This window comes from Malus sylvestris, chromosome 13 (genome assembly GCF_916048215.2).
Source record: "Malus sylvestris chromosome 13, drMalSylv7.2, whole genome shotgun sequence".
Lineage (NCBI taxonomy): Eukaryota > Viridiplantae > Streptophyta > Magnoliopsida > Rosales > Rosaceae > Malus > Malus sylvestris.
Genome location: NC_062272.1, coordinates 9,787,241 through 9,800,677, shown reverse-complemented (window position 1 = coordinate 9,800,677; position 13,437 = coordinate 9,787,241). Strand labels below are relative to the sequence as shown.

The following is a 13,437-nucleotide window of genomic DNA, read 5'->3' as shown; positions in this document are numbered from 1 at the left end:
CCGCCACCTTCCATCGCAATAGCTCCGCTAGTAATGGTTCCTCAGCGTCTGATTTCGTTTAGGTAGCTCTTTGGGTGACGGCTATTGGACGAGACTTGTGGTGTTCATCATGAAAACTAGGGTTATGAGAGAAATCTGGATGAGACTTTTTGTCTTAGTGTTTTTCGATTAAAAAAAAATTATGAGACCTTTTATTATCGAAGCATTTTGAAAAGCAAACAAGTTTAACACGTGAAAATAAAACCAAATTGACATAGCAAATTTCAATTGTTGAAAAAATTTCACACTATATTATTATTTGATCTAATATAATGTCGTTGATATTTGATTTCAGGCAATTGATAAAAACTTATACAGGCAATTGATCAAAAACTTATTACCCATCTATGCTAGCTCGAACACGTTCGAACAATAATTGCTGACGTCGAACAATAATTGCTTGGGTAGAAGAGGGCAACCCAACTATCTGAATGATTAAGCAAAGTTTGTCAAAAATCGTTGTCTCATCCACGTAAGAACTACACTAATCAAGCAGTCGTACTCAAGTTTGTCTTTGGACAATAACTATTTCTTAAAAGTCTTCAACGTATTAAGAAAACGGACGTACTATCCACACATATTTTTTTACTTCTTATACATTCTTGTTAATTTATATTTGTTGATCTTTTACAATTCTTTTGATCTGATGATCGAAAATTAAAAGAAGTTAAAAGAGTAAAAAAGGGCGTAATACACCCCTAGGAAAATGTTGGTTTTCCAAATCTTACAAAGAAAGTCAAACAAAACAAAAGTAAAAGTGAAGGGGGCAGCTCCCTCAGAACGTAAAAACTCATCAACACAGAATTGATTCAGACAAGGCTGAAACTTTTATATATAAATGGAGTTCAATCATCGGGACCTGCTGCTGCTGCTTCACATCACATCAAATCAAAAGCATCACGTTTTTTAACTCAAATTTATTAACATATATATTCTTTGATTAATGACTTAATCAAAGTTTGAGAAGGCAATTACAAAAAACCACACACACACACACACAAGGAATCGCGATATTTTGAAGTTCGAACACACCACGCAAATGCGAATAAGAATAAGTAATTAGCAGAGAGAAAGAATGGCTGAAAAGCAAAGCAGGATATCAATCAACAAACAGAGAAACGATTCTGCAGAATTTTGTGGCCTTGGCTTTGACGGCGGCCGCGGGATGCGCATTCCAATTTCCACCGAATGAAAACGAAGGCCGCCTTTTTATAGACACACCGCGACTCGATCGCTAGACCTAATTGTCACCTGCAACCTCGGCACGGGAGGGCCAGCTTTTGTGGGCCGTGCTTCGCTCTGTTGGATGTTTTGGGTTATTTTTTGTTGTTGGGCCTTATTCGGCCTTTCTCTTTTGTTCTAGTTTAATGTATTTTTTGAAAGATAATTATTACTCATCTTTTAAAAAGAATGATCATCAATCACGAACTGGTGGTCCAGTGGTAAATGGTGGCTTACAAGGCTTCTTTAAAACTAAAAACTGGAAGTCTCAGGTTCGAAATCCGATGCTAGTGTGGAAGTCAAACTTGTGGTCAAAGGAAGGCTGAAATGACTCTGTGAGTGCTTCTTAGCAAAATAGTCAATAATCGTAATTTACCACAAATTATCCATCTTTTAAAAATAAAAAAATGATAATCACGTCTTTTATTTGGTCCCGCACTTCTATAAGGGAAGGCTGAAATGACTCTGTAAGTCTTCTTAGCAAAATGGTGGATAACCATAATTTACCACCAATTATCCCTCTTTTAAAAATAAAAAAAATGATAATCATGTCTTTTATTTGGTCCCGCACTTCTATATTTAATCATATGCTTTGCTTTTGTTTTTTTAACTTATTTAATTTGATGTCAAATAATACAAAAAAGCTTATAAGATGAGAGAAATGACCTGTATCATTTTGAATCCAAAAATGTTATCATGCATTTTTTTCTTCTCAAGTTTTTACACTCATTAGTGTAAAGTGATTTTTTACGAGTGCAAAAGGCATATCCCATTGTGAATTTCAAAAAGAAAAAAGAAATCACACGTCATATTTATTTTTCAATTAATTCTCATGTGCCTTAGAAACAAATAAACGTGCATGAGAACCAAAAATGAGTGCAAAGATCTTTTCCCTATATTCTAATCATATCACATGTTTTCAAAATGAGTACTAGTTAGGCATGAACTTGTTTACATCAATTTTCGAAGAGTTGTGCCATTGTTTTAAAATTCTTGACTATTTAGTTAAAATAGTCAATTATTTTGATCTTTGATGTTAAAATTGATAGACGTAGTCCCTGAATAAATTATCTTGATCTTTCCTTATAAAAATTATAAATATTCTTGTTAAGTTGTTGCGAAAAGGGAACGACTACCTGAGCACCGTTTTAAGAGATTCTTGTCAAATCAATACCTCAACTTAACGAGAATATGGACATATTTAGTTCTATGAATGATCAAAATAATTTATAATAAACAAAAGACCATTTCTATCAAATTTTCATTGTCGCGAACCTAAGTGAAATGCTATTATATATCAAGAACCATTTTTTGCTAAAAATCCCGGATTCTTCATGTAATGTTTCATAAAACAACTTTGTTTCAATTTTAGTTGGCATTTTTAATTAGGAGGTCAAAAAAGCAGCTTAAAAGGGATAGAAGAAAACCATTTTCATATAAGAAAACTAGAACTTGATAGTAAACCGGTAAACAGAGCAACGAATCACGCCCATTGATCTTGCAACATTGTGCCGTTCTTTGCCAGATCTACGAATTTAACGACAAATCCACATATCGTACGTCGAGCACCAAATGGATTCAAAAGCACCAAATAAGGAGGAATATTAGGCCAGAAGAAGCATAGATTACTTCTTCGGAGTCATCACACGCACATAAGAGAAAGATAACTACTAGTTCAAACATAGATTATTCAGCCCGGCTTCATCTCAAAGACGAGCCGCCGCGACGACGCTAGGAAATTGTCCCCAAGACAGTAACGGCTTAAGTCACGAGTACACCACCAAATACAACAACTTAACCGAAAGCACTACCCCAAGGACCACAATCCAGCATCATAAAGGGGTTCTTGATGCACGGGTGCATATGTTCGGAAGGTCTTGATCCACAGGGAGCAGCAGCTCTCGGCATTGTGTCCTCGTTCCAGATGATCGGTTTTCCTTGCCTCTTCTGCGATCCAGATGAAATCACCAGATCCAGGTTTTTGAGATCAGATAACAACGTAATGTCATTCAAGAAATAAAAACATGATAAAGGGACTGATCGTTGTTAAAGAGAATAATATTATAAATATTAAAGCGAGAAGAATTCGATACCTCAATCAAGCCAGAGAATGTTTCTGAGAATACCTCAGGAGCAGCAGTAGCAGAAACCACAACTCCGAGCGCACTGGTGCAGGCATTTTGCACCCCACCTTGCGGCACCAGTTTTGGGGAAGAGTTGATTGATTGCTATTCAGAATCATCATAAACTTCTCCATCGTCAGAAAACTCATCAAACGACCTCATATCAAGCTGGTAGCGAAGAATTCCTCCAATGCCACCAAAACCACGGCAGAACTGTGACCCCTCCTGCGACTTGTTGGTGACAAACTCAAGACTACAACCAAACCGCCTGTACTCATTAGCAAACCACTCCAGCAGTGACGTCTTGTCCTGAACCTCTAGCTCCGCATTGTTAGCATCCCGGAAGTTGCTCTGATTGTTCTCCTGCTCCTTGTTGAAATGCTTCACTATAATCTCACCAGTAGTCGTATTTTTCAGCACATACCGATTGATGTCCAGACTTTCCCACACAATAAGAATCTCGACAGCACCCATCTCTAGGGCTTTTAGTGTGTCCTCAACACCAAAAACATACTTTCCTGTATCCTGGCTAATCTCCTCAAAGTATTTTCCAATCAACTTCTTCTCCTGAATGAATTTCACATTGGACAGGATCTCTGCTGACAGCTCAATAGCCTGGTTGAAACCGTTCTCTCCTCCATAAGAAACATCCACCACGTTCAGTATTTTGGCCTGCAGACGAGGATCAAACATATCTGACTGACTAAGCTCGGTTTTGAAGTCAGCTGACCCAGCCAGTATTAATCCTGAAACATTGGGCTGACTGGTGGCAGGATTAATAAAAAACTGTGTGGCAAGCTCTGCTGTCTTTCTAACATAGTTGTGGCGCTTCTCCATTCGCAGACGAGCAAAACGTAGAGCTGACTGCCCTCCTCTTCCGTGCTTCTTTGGAAGGTCGACACTAAATTTATGAAGCACCTCCCTAGTGTTTCCGCTTAGTGTCCCAAAAAGTGTCCCATTTCCGTCCATGACAATGAAACCAAACTTGTCATCAGATTCTAAGAGTTCATTCAGAGCTTCAATATGAAACTTGTTGTCACAGAGGTAAAGAGATGCGTTGATTGGCCTGAAAGGCTCAAAATCAATGGTGACCTTTTTTTCCTTCCCATCGTCAGTAACAATGGTCCCTGTGTACAGCACAAGCCCATTCGGAGGAACTTTGTTGTAAAGCTTGAGCCTCTGCTGAGCGGATGTAATAGCCCCAAGAACAGACTGTCGATTCACCCTGCTCTTAATGTTTGATGCAGTTCCAAATTCATCACCAAGCATCTTAGTAACACGAGAAATCTGATCCCGGGGAGGCATGATGAGAGAAATCATGCTGGTTCCATTACCCCTTGCAGCTTCAAGTGCCTTGATCAGTTTCTTAATCTTCCAAATCTCAATGTTCTTATCAGTCTCATGACCATCTGCCATTCTGAAGAATTACAGCAACAGCTGAAACAACAATTGATGGCCTGCAAAATAACATACATGAGTTTCAAATGAACAAAACCAGATAAAATAAAGCCACCAGTTACAAGACAGTGAAAAACTCAACAAATAAAGGCAATATATGAAACAATGTAATAAAGTGTAAAGTACCGGGATGCAGAAATTTTTAGCAATAAATACTGAAATCGAAGAACAAGACAAATATCCACACATTTCATTTTGGAAGGATTAACCAGTTGTCAACCAAAATGAAAAAGGTCGTACCCAGTGCACAAGGCTCCCGCTTTACGCAGGGTCTGGGAGAGGTGAATGTCGACTAGCCTTACCCCCATTTATGAGGAGGCCGCTCCCAATTGTCAACCAAAATGAAAATGAAGAAATATATAAGGTAAGAGCTAAAATACAAGAGTTATACCTACAAACACTAAATTTGAAGAACACGACAAGAAGTCACAATCTTGTTGGAAGAACTAAGCAGACGGCAAACCAAAATGAAAATATAGAAGCATAAAAGGTAAGAGGTTCTAACTATAAAAACTGAATCCGTAGAACACGATATGAAGTCATGCATTTCAGGTTGAAAGAATTAAGCAGACAACAACCCAAAATGCTTATGAAGAAGCATAAAAGGTAAGAGAATCTAACTTTTAATACTGAACTCAGTAGCACACGAAAAGGAGTCACGCATTTCACATTGAAATACAAGGTAATAGCATGAATGCATCTACCTACAAATACTGAATCCGGAGAACACAAGAGAAATGCGTTGAATCCACATTAAAATGAAATAAGCAGCATACAAACATACACATGTTCCCGTTGCTTTATAACATACCGGAACGCCTCCACACTACATATTTCATGCAATCTATTTAATTAAGGCCATAGCACGGAACAAGGGATGAGAAGAAACACACGCATCCGGCAATTAATTGATGAAATCAAGCTAAAAATGATAAATATATGATATCAAGCATAAAATAAAACAACAATTATTCACGATCGAAGCTAATAATCACAGGACATACCAATACAACTACAAATTAAGCAGAAAACCTGATGATTCCGACGCAAATATAAATCAATAAATAACGCAAAAGTCAAAAAACACAATTATATGCGAATTGATTGCACACCTTCAGGAAAAAAAAAATACCAATCACAGCATCCATATACTCACATGAAATATAAAATAAACCAATTCGCTAATTCAACAGAAAAAAAAAAAAAAAAAAAAAGCAGATCCAAGCAATTGAGCGAACAAAATCGCATAGGAATCCTAGAAAACTGGCATAGGAACCCTAGAAAAATCGCACAAGAAACCGAGAAAAATCGCATAAGAACCCTAGAAAAATCGGAAAAGAAAATAAGAATAATAATAACAAAAGGGGAAGAGGGGAGGACCTGTTAGAAAGCGCGCAGCCGAGAGCTCCTGGAGAGTCGAGGGACGAAATGGGCGGAGGATGTTTCTATATAATAGCAGGTGCCGCCAGGCCTAACCCTAACCCTAACCCACCTTTTAACCGTGGTTAGGTCAGATCAACTCTTCGTCCCACCATCCTTTTGCAATTTTGGAATTTTTTGGAACCGACTTCGCTGCCTCCCAAAAGTCGAAGACTAGACTAGCGATTAGAATTTAGTCGTATATTTTTCAACCTCAATTTCTCTTGAGTTGGGCCTATAAACCCAATGGGCTAACACGGTGATTTGGGTTTTATTTGGGCTTGGGAGGAATTACAGCCCATGAGCCCAATTGGTTTACTCTGTTATTTACCGTTCTTGGTGTTCTTATAGGATTATTACCCCTTTCAAAACCTCAAGCTAAGGGGAAGATTACTAACAATTTTCATAACTCAGGATTGGATTAGCTCAGGGGGATATGATTGGATTGGCTCTTAGGAATATCATTGGATTAGCAGAGACTTGTAAGATAAGACTTGTAATCCATGTAACTTTATTAGGGATTATAACTCTATCCAGTATTGTGCATTTCATATTTTGACACAACAAACAACGGACTGGACTCAAATCCATTTTCATTCCACCTCACCTTTTCATTAGTCAATAATATTAAATACAAAAGTTAGGTGATAAACTACCAATTACGACTTGATGTCCAAAATCTTCAAGTAGGTACTGTTTTTATAGAGGACATTCACACTGCTTTTACAACATCTTTTTATTTAGTAAACAAAAAATTATTTGTAACTAAAGTCACGAGTACTCAAACATTATAGTCTACTAGTGTTTATGAAGGCCTAAAAAAAATAGGTGTGGCCTCTCCGGTGTGAGAGCGTTTTCTCCTTTGTGAGATCCGTCTTTGTACATGTTGTTTGCTCTCTTTGTTCTGCTGTGTTCCTGTTGTTTCCCTGTCTTGTCTCTCTTTGTTGGTTCCTTCGGTTCTTTGCTGGTTATGTGGGTTTGTGGCGCTTTATCCTTTTACGGTTGGGGTTTTGGGTGGGTGTAGGTGGGGTCTTTAATTCCTGGTTTGATTGGCCAATTAATTGGGGGGTTTTGCTGAGCGTTTGGTGGTTTGGTCCTGTGCGGTGGTATCAGGCTTTAACTCTTCCTCACCAGTTTCTGGTGGGTAGGGGATTTTCAGATGTACTGTTTGGAGCTACTGTTCGTTTATGTATTTATGAGGATCTATTTAAGGGGGCGTCTTGGTCTTAAATATGTCATTTATTGGCCATTTGGAATCTCGGCGACAGGTGTATCTCCAATGCGTATTTCACCTACCCCGTTCAGGTATATGATAGTGAATGCATTTATGGGATTGTTCATTTTTCCTTATCTATCAGGGTGTAGTGGGTCATGGCTTCAGACGTTTATCAGATTATTCTGGGGAATTATACTGAGGGTTAGTGCAGCGAGTCTGGTGTACTCTGTAGTTCTGGTTTGGCAACTTGTCAATCTGTGTTATTCTCTAATGGAGAACAGTGGAGTGGAGAAGCTTGTGGTCCATTTAGATCAGGCGTTGGACTTATCGTCTATGGAGCAAGGAGTCAAATTGATTGGGAAAGTTCTGACGAGTAAATTGTTGAACAAATGGGGAGTTAGGAATATTCTCATATCGGCTTGGAAAGATTTGGGAGAGGTTGACATCAAATGGGTAAGGGATAATACGTTTCTTATTTCGGTCCAAGATGAAAGTATGGCCTAAAAAATTCTTGAACATGTACCATGGGCAGTAATGAAGAAGGTGTTATCTGTCAAGAAATGGCCCCCGGAGCTAGCCTTGGAGGAAGTTGAGATGAAGACTATTCCCTTCTGGGTTCAGATTCGTGGCGTTCCCCTGGGCTTGATTTCTTCAGCTAATATTCAACGTCTTATTCAAGCGGCTGGACAGTTTATAGTTTTGGAGGATCCAGGTAAAACTCGTGGGTTCTTGCGAGTTAGACTCCTAATTGATACGGGTAAGCCGTTATGTAATGGTTGTTGGATTCGGAGGGACCAGAACCGTGATACTTGGGTGGATTTTCGGTATGAACGGTTCCAAGATTTCTGTTACCAATGTGGACGCATTAGGCATGGTAATACAGAATGCAATTTTCAGGCTCCTGGTGAAGGGGTGGCTGCGTATGGAGAGTGGACAAAGGCGCATCCAGTTAGGGATGTTATGGAGCCTTTGAGAATGTTAAATGTGGGGATGGGTGAGCGACGGCAGGCTGGTGAGGTGAGGGGCTATGGCCTTCCTCAGTCTCAGAACCAACGAGGAGGAAAAGTTTTGACTTTACCAAGGGGGGATGTAACTCGGGCTATTGCACCTAGGGTGGGTTCTGCTCACCAGGGCAGCAGTCAAAAGAACTGGCGCTGAAAGCCATGATCTTTGGTTTCAACTGACTAGGTTCCAGGGAATGAGGTTGATGGGAACCGTCCGTCTATGACGGCGATTGAGGAAGGCTGCTCACATTCTAGTTTTTCAGGAAGTCAACATGCGGGTGGCTGGCAGTCGGGTTCTCTCCTAGCAGTTACTGAGGATTTCTTCACTTTGGGTGGACTAGCTGAATGGGGTACTAAAAAGGGAATGGAAACGCAGAGCTTGGAGTTGTCTACTTCTCCGCTAAAAAAGTTCAAGGGTCTTGATATAGAAGAGACTAGTAAAGGTAGGGTGGCTGACTATGGAGGAGCATGAGTTTTAAGGAAACTTGTTTAGTGGTAGAACGAGATTTTCTTGCAGAGGAAGAGAGTCGGGAAGTCCCATGTGAGGCTCGTGACAGGAGGGAATTATTGGAGGATGTCTCAGAAACTGACCAAGATCAGAGTTTGGTAAACAAGGCGAGCAAGATGGCTCGGGGTGGTGGCGGCTGGCCCTCAACAGCCGCAAGTCAGCCATGAGTTATATTTTTTGGAACTGTCGTGGTATAGGGTCGGACACGACAATTAGGGCTCTACATGAGCTTATTCGTAATAAGAGACCCTCTATGATATTTTTATCTGAAACTAAGATGAAAGATCATAGAATTGATGGGGTGAGGATGCGATTGGGTTTTCTGAATGGTTTTAACGTCTCGCCTATTGGTAGGGCTGGAGGCCTAAGCTTGTGGTGGGGTGACACATTGGAGGTTCAAATTGTTTTTTTCTTCACATAATATTATTGATGTTGTTCAGCGCATTAAAGGGGATAATAGATGGGTTCGTGTCACTGGGGTGTATAGGACTCCTTATAGAAATGAAAGACAAATGTTTTGGGGTTGGATGATAAATCACTTTATTCATTCGGAGATTCCTTGGATATGTGGTGGGGATTTTAATGAGTACATTTGGGCTTATGAAAAGGCTGGAGGGGTTGAGGTATTGTATAATAGGCCCAGGTATTTGGAGGATTTCATGAATTCTTCGAATTTGTTTGATTTGGGCTTCAATGGGCCGGCTTTTATTGGGCGAGGATTGAGATATGGGGATTGGGTGGAGGAACTGCTTGATAGGGTCCTTGTTAATGATTTATGGTAGGACTTTTGGCCTAACTCCACTGTTACGCATGGCACGATTTTGGCTTCTGATCATTGCCCTCTCATAATTAAGTCTGATTTGGATGGTCCGAAAGGAATGAAGCTTTTTAGGTTTGAGGCTTTTTGGGCTAAGGATGAGGAGTGTAAGAATTTGGTTCGTACCTGTTGGGAGCACAAGCAGCACGGTGATGTTTTGTTGAATTAGGGGAGAAAATTAACTGCTTGCCGGTCTAGTTTGTGTCGCTGGAGTAGTACCAAGTTTAAGAGGCGGGGCCTTCAAATTCAAGATCTCCTTGCTCAATTAGATGATCTCCAGAGGGATTGGGGTCCAAACCAAGATGTGATAAGGGAGAAATCTCAATTAATTGATGATCTAAGGGCGCATGAAGAAAGTTTTTGGTGTCAGCGCTCTAGGGTCAAATGGTTGCGAGATGGGGATGCTAATACTAAGTTTTTTCATCATTCAACTTTGCACCGGCGTCGTAGGAACACCATTGTGAAGCTTAAGGATGAGGATGAGTGTTGGGTGGAGCGTCCTGATCAGGTTCGTCACTTGGTGGAGAACCATTTTGTTGACATTTTCAGCTTGGCTGGGTCTCGGAATTGGGGTTCCTCATTGGACTGTATCTCTCATGTGGTTTCTGATGCTATGAATATGGTTTTGGTTGCGCCGGTTTCGGATGACGAAATTAAGGAGGCAACCTTGGAAATTGGGTGCTTGAAGGCTTCTGGCCTGGACGGATTCCAAGGGGTGTTTTACCAGTCTTTTTGGGAGATTGTCAGAGCGGATGTTTTAGCTTTGGTTAAAGCTCTGATTCAGGACTCTACCATCCCAGGTACTCTGAATGATACTCATATTGTTCTTATCCCAAAGGTTGCAAATCCTGAATCTGTTTCGCAATTCAGGCCTATCATTTTATGCAACTATTCTTACAAAATTCTGTCAAAAGTTCTCGCCAATAGACTGAGAGTGTTACTGCCGACCATTATTTCTCCTTCTCAGAATGCTTTTGTGGCGGGTAGACAAATTCAGGATAGTAATGGTATAGCTCATGAAATCTTTCATTTTTTGAAAGAGAGGAAAGCAAAGAATAAATTTGAGTTAGGCATTAAACTTGATATGCATAAGGCTTATGATAGGGTTGAATGAGATTTTCTGGAGGCGGTTATGGAAAAGATGGGGTTCTGTCCGATGTGGAAAAAGCTTATCATGGGTTGTGTTAATTCGATTCAGTTTAATGTTCTTCTAAATGGGCAACCTGGGACTAAGTTTGCTCCCTCCAAGGGTCTCCGTTAGGGGGATCATCTTTCTCCCTATTTATTCATATTGGTTGGGGAGGTTCTCTCCCGAATGATTCAGGGTGAGATGGATCAAGGGCGGCTGGTTGGTGTGCGGATGGGTTTCTCGGGACCGGTTATATCCCATCTTTTCTTTGCTGATGATACTTTAATTTTCTTGCGAGCTGATGAGAATAACTGTTGGCATCTGAGCGATCTTCTTGCTACATATTGTGAAGCCTCGGGGCAAAAGGTCAACTTATTGAAATCTAGCGTTTTCTTTGGGGCAAATGTTCCGGCTTCGCTTTCTGCCCACCTAGGGAGTATTCTTGGTATGGCTGTGGTTTGTAATCCTGGGACTTATCTGGGGGTTCCTGCTATTTGGGGATGGTCCAAGAAGCGGGGCCTTTCTTATGTGAAGGGGTAAATTCTAGAGAAAATGCAAGGGTGGAAACAAAATTCTTTGTCCCGAGCCAGAAAAGAAGTGTTGATTAAGGCTGTTGTTCAGACTATTCCTGCTTACCCTATGAGTATTTTTACATTCCCTGCCATTGTTTGTCAGGAGCTTGATTCTTTGGTGGTGGATTTTTGGTGGGGTAACAAGAATGGAGTCGCAAAATGCATTGGGTTTCCAAGGATGTTTTGGGTCTTCCAAAAGACTTAGGTGGATTGGCTTTCGGAATTTCCAAGAGTTTAATGATGCTTTGTTAGCTAAACAATGTTGGCGCTTGGTTTTGGACCCTAATTCGTTGTGGGCTCGTGTAATTAAGGCTCGTTATTTCCCTCATTGCAATATTTGTGAAGCAACGAAAGGTGATCGTGCTTCTTGGGCCTGGTCTAGTATTCTCACGGGAAAGGATTTGCTTAAACTTGGTTCCCATTGGCAAATTTTGGGAGGTCAGGATGTGCGGGTGTGGGTGGATAAGTGGTTACCGTCTCTGCCTTTAGGTCATTCTCTGCCTCTTGGGTCGGTTCCGGTTACCTCTAGTTTGTGTGTGAGCTCGCTTATTTGTCCGATTTCTAGGAGGTGGGATCTTAATTTCCTGCTGCCTTTCTTCTCGGATACGGATAAAAAGGCTATTGAGGACACTCCAATTGGTGATTTGAGTCGCAAGGACCGGATTATTTGGGGATGTAGTAAGAATGGTATTTACACAGTCAAGTCGGGTTACCGGTGGATTCAAAGTAGATCGCTTGCTCTGAGGGATAATCGGCTTTCTACTACTCGTGGGGTTCCTTATCTGGAAGCTTGAGGTGCCCCCGAAATTGCACCATTTTCTATGGCTCACTTTGCACAATTGTCTTCCTACTTGTGCGACCTTTTTTCGCAGAAGGTCCTCCTTTTCCTTTACCTGTCCTATTTGTCTTTGCCATGATGAGACTATTGAGCATATTTTTCTTAATTGTTCGTGGGTTGAGCCTATTTGGTTTGGAGGTGCCCTGAACTACAAAATTGATCGTGATGCTATTCACTCTTGGGTGGATTGGTTAAAGGATGTGTGGTCTTCTTCCTTTGCGTCCTCTACCCATGCTACGTGGATGCGGTCTTATATTGCTTATACCTGTTGGTTTATTTGGAAGACTCACTGTGACTTTGTGTTTAATAAGGTGCCCATTAATCCTTCTAAAGTGTTGTTTGCTTTATCTACGGTTGTGGGCTCTTTCTTGGCTTCGAAAGATATTTTAGGACCGTCCAAGTCGGAGGGATCTGGTAGGGTGGGGCATGTTTCGCGTTGGTGTGCTCCTACCTTTCCTTTCATCAAGATAAATATTGATGCTAGTTGGTCAAAGGTTTCAAAGTTGGGTTTTGCTGGGGTGGTTATGCCGGCTGCGGATGAGAGGTTTGTTGCTGCTGCAAGGTACCCTCTTTCTGCTTCCTCGGCTGCTGCAGCTGAGGCTTTAGCTTTGCTTCGTGGTTGTGAATTGGGTGTAGCTTTGGGTATCAATTCTCTGATTATTGAATCTGATTATCTTGATGCTGTTAATTGTCTTTCTGGTTCTTTAGAGATGGGCAGTTGGGAGTCTTTCCCTGTGTTGGCTCGGGTCAAACAGCTTGGGGAAGCCTTCTAGTTCTGTCGCTGGTCTTGGGTACCTAGATCAGCTAATGGTGCGGCGCATGAGCTGACGTCGGTTGGTTTTACAGAGATGAGTGATTCTCTTTGGGTCGAGCGGCCCCCATCTTCGTTAGTCTTTGTTTTGAACAATAATGGGCTCCCGTGTCCTCATTGATTTCTTTTTGGTGGTGTTTGGGGTAACGTCTCCACTAGGTGGTGGTGTCTATGTTGTATCCCCGTTCACTACTTGGTTTCCTACTTTGTGTTTGCCTCTCTGTAGGCTTTCTTGTTCTTTGGCTTCTTTGCCTTGTTGTTCCCCTGCTTTCTAAAAAAAAA

General features: G+C 41.0%; 1 protein-coding gene across 2 annotated transcripts; it reads right to left on the bottom strand.

Annotated features, from left to right (window-relative positions):
- Positions 1 to 2,727: 2,727 nt before the first annotated feature.
- Positions 2,728 to 6,385, bottom strand: LOC126596295 (eukaryotic peptide chain release factor subunit 1-3). Of its 2 annotated transcripts, none has more exons than XM_050262834.1 (3): positions 6,222 to 6,385; positions 3,354 to 4,840; positions 2,728 to 3,207 (listed from the first exon to the last, which is right to left on the bottom strand). In XM_050262834.1, the coding sequence occupies exon 2, from the start codon at positions 4,797 to 4,799 to the stop codon at positions 3,489 to 3,491; it is 1,311 nt and encodes a 436-aa protein (XP_050118791.1). In that variant the 5' UTR covers positions 4,800 to 4,840; positions 6,222 to 6,385; the 3' UTR covers positions 2,728 to 3,207; positions 3,354 to 3,488. The 2 variants fall into 2 exon arrangements, with proteins under 2 accessions (XP_050118791.1, XP_050118792.1); XM_050262835.1 differs by having other exon boundaries at positions 3,387 to 4,840.
- Positions 6,386 to 13,437: the final 7,052 nt, after the last annotated feature.

Bases quoted from the DNA above. Each gene is read 5' to 3' on its own strand.
- LOC126596295 (XM_050262834.1), bottom strand. From the start codon at position 4,799: ATGGCAGATGGTCATGAGACTGATAAGAACATTGAGATTTGGAAGATT.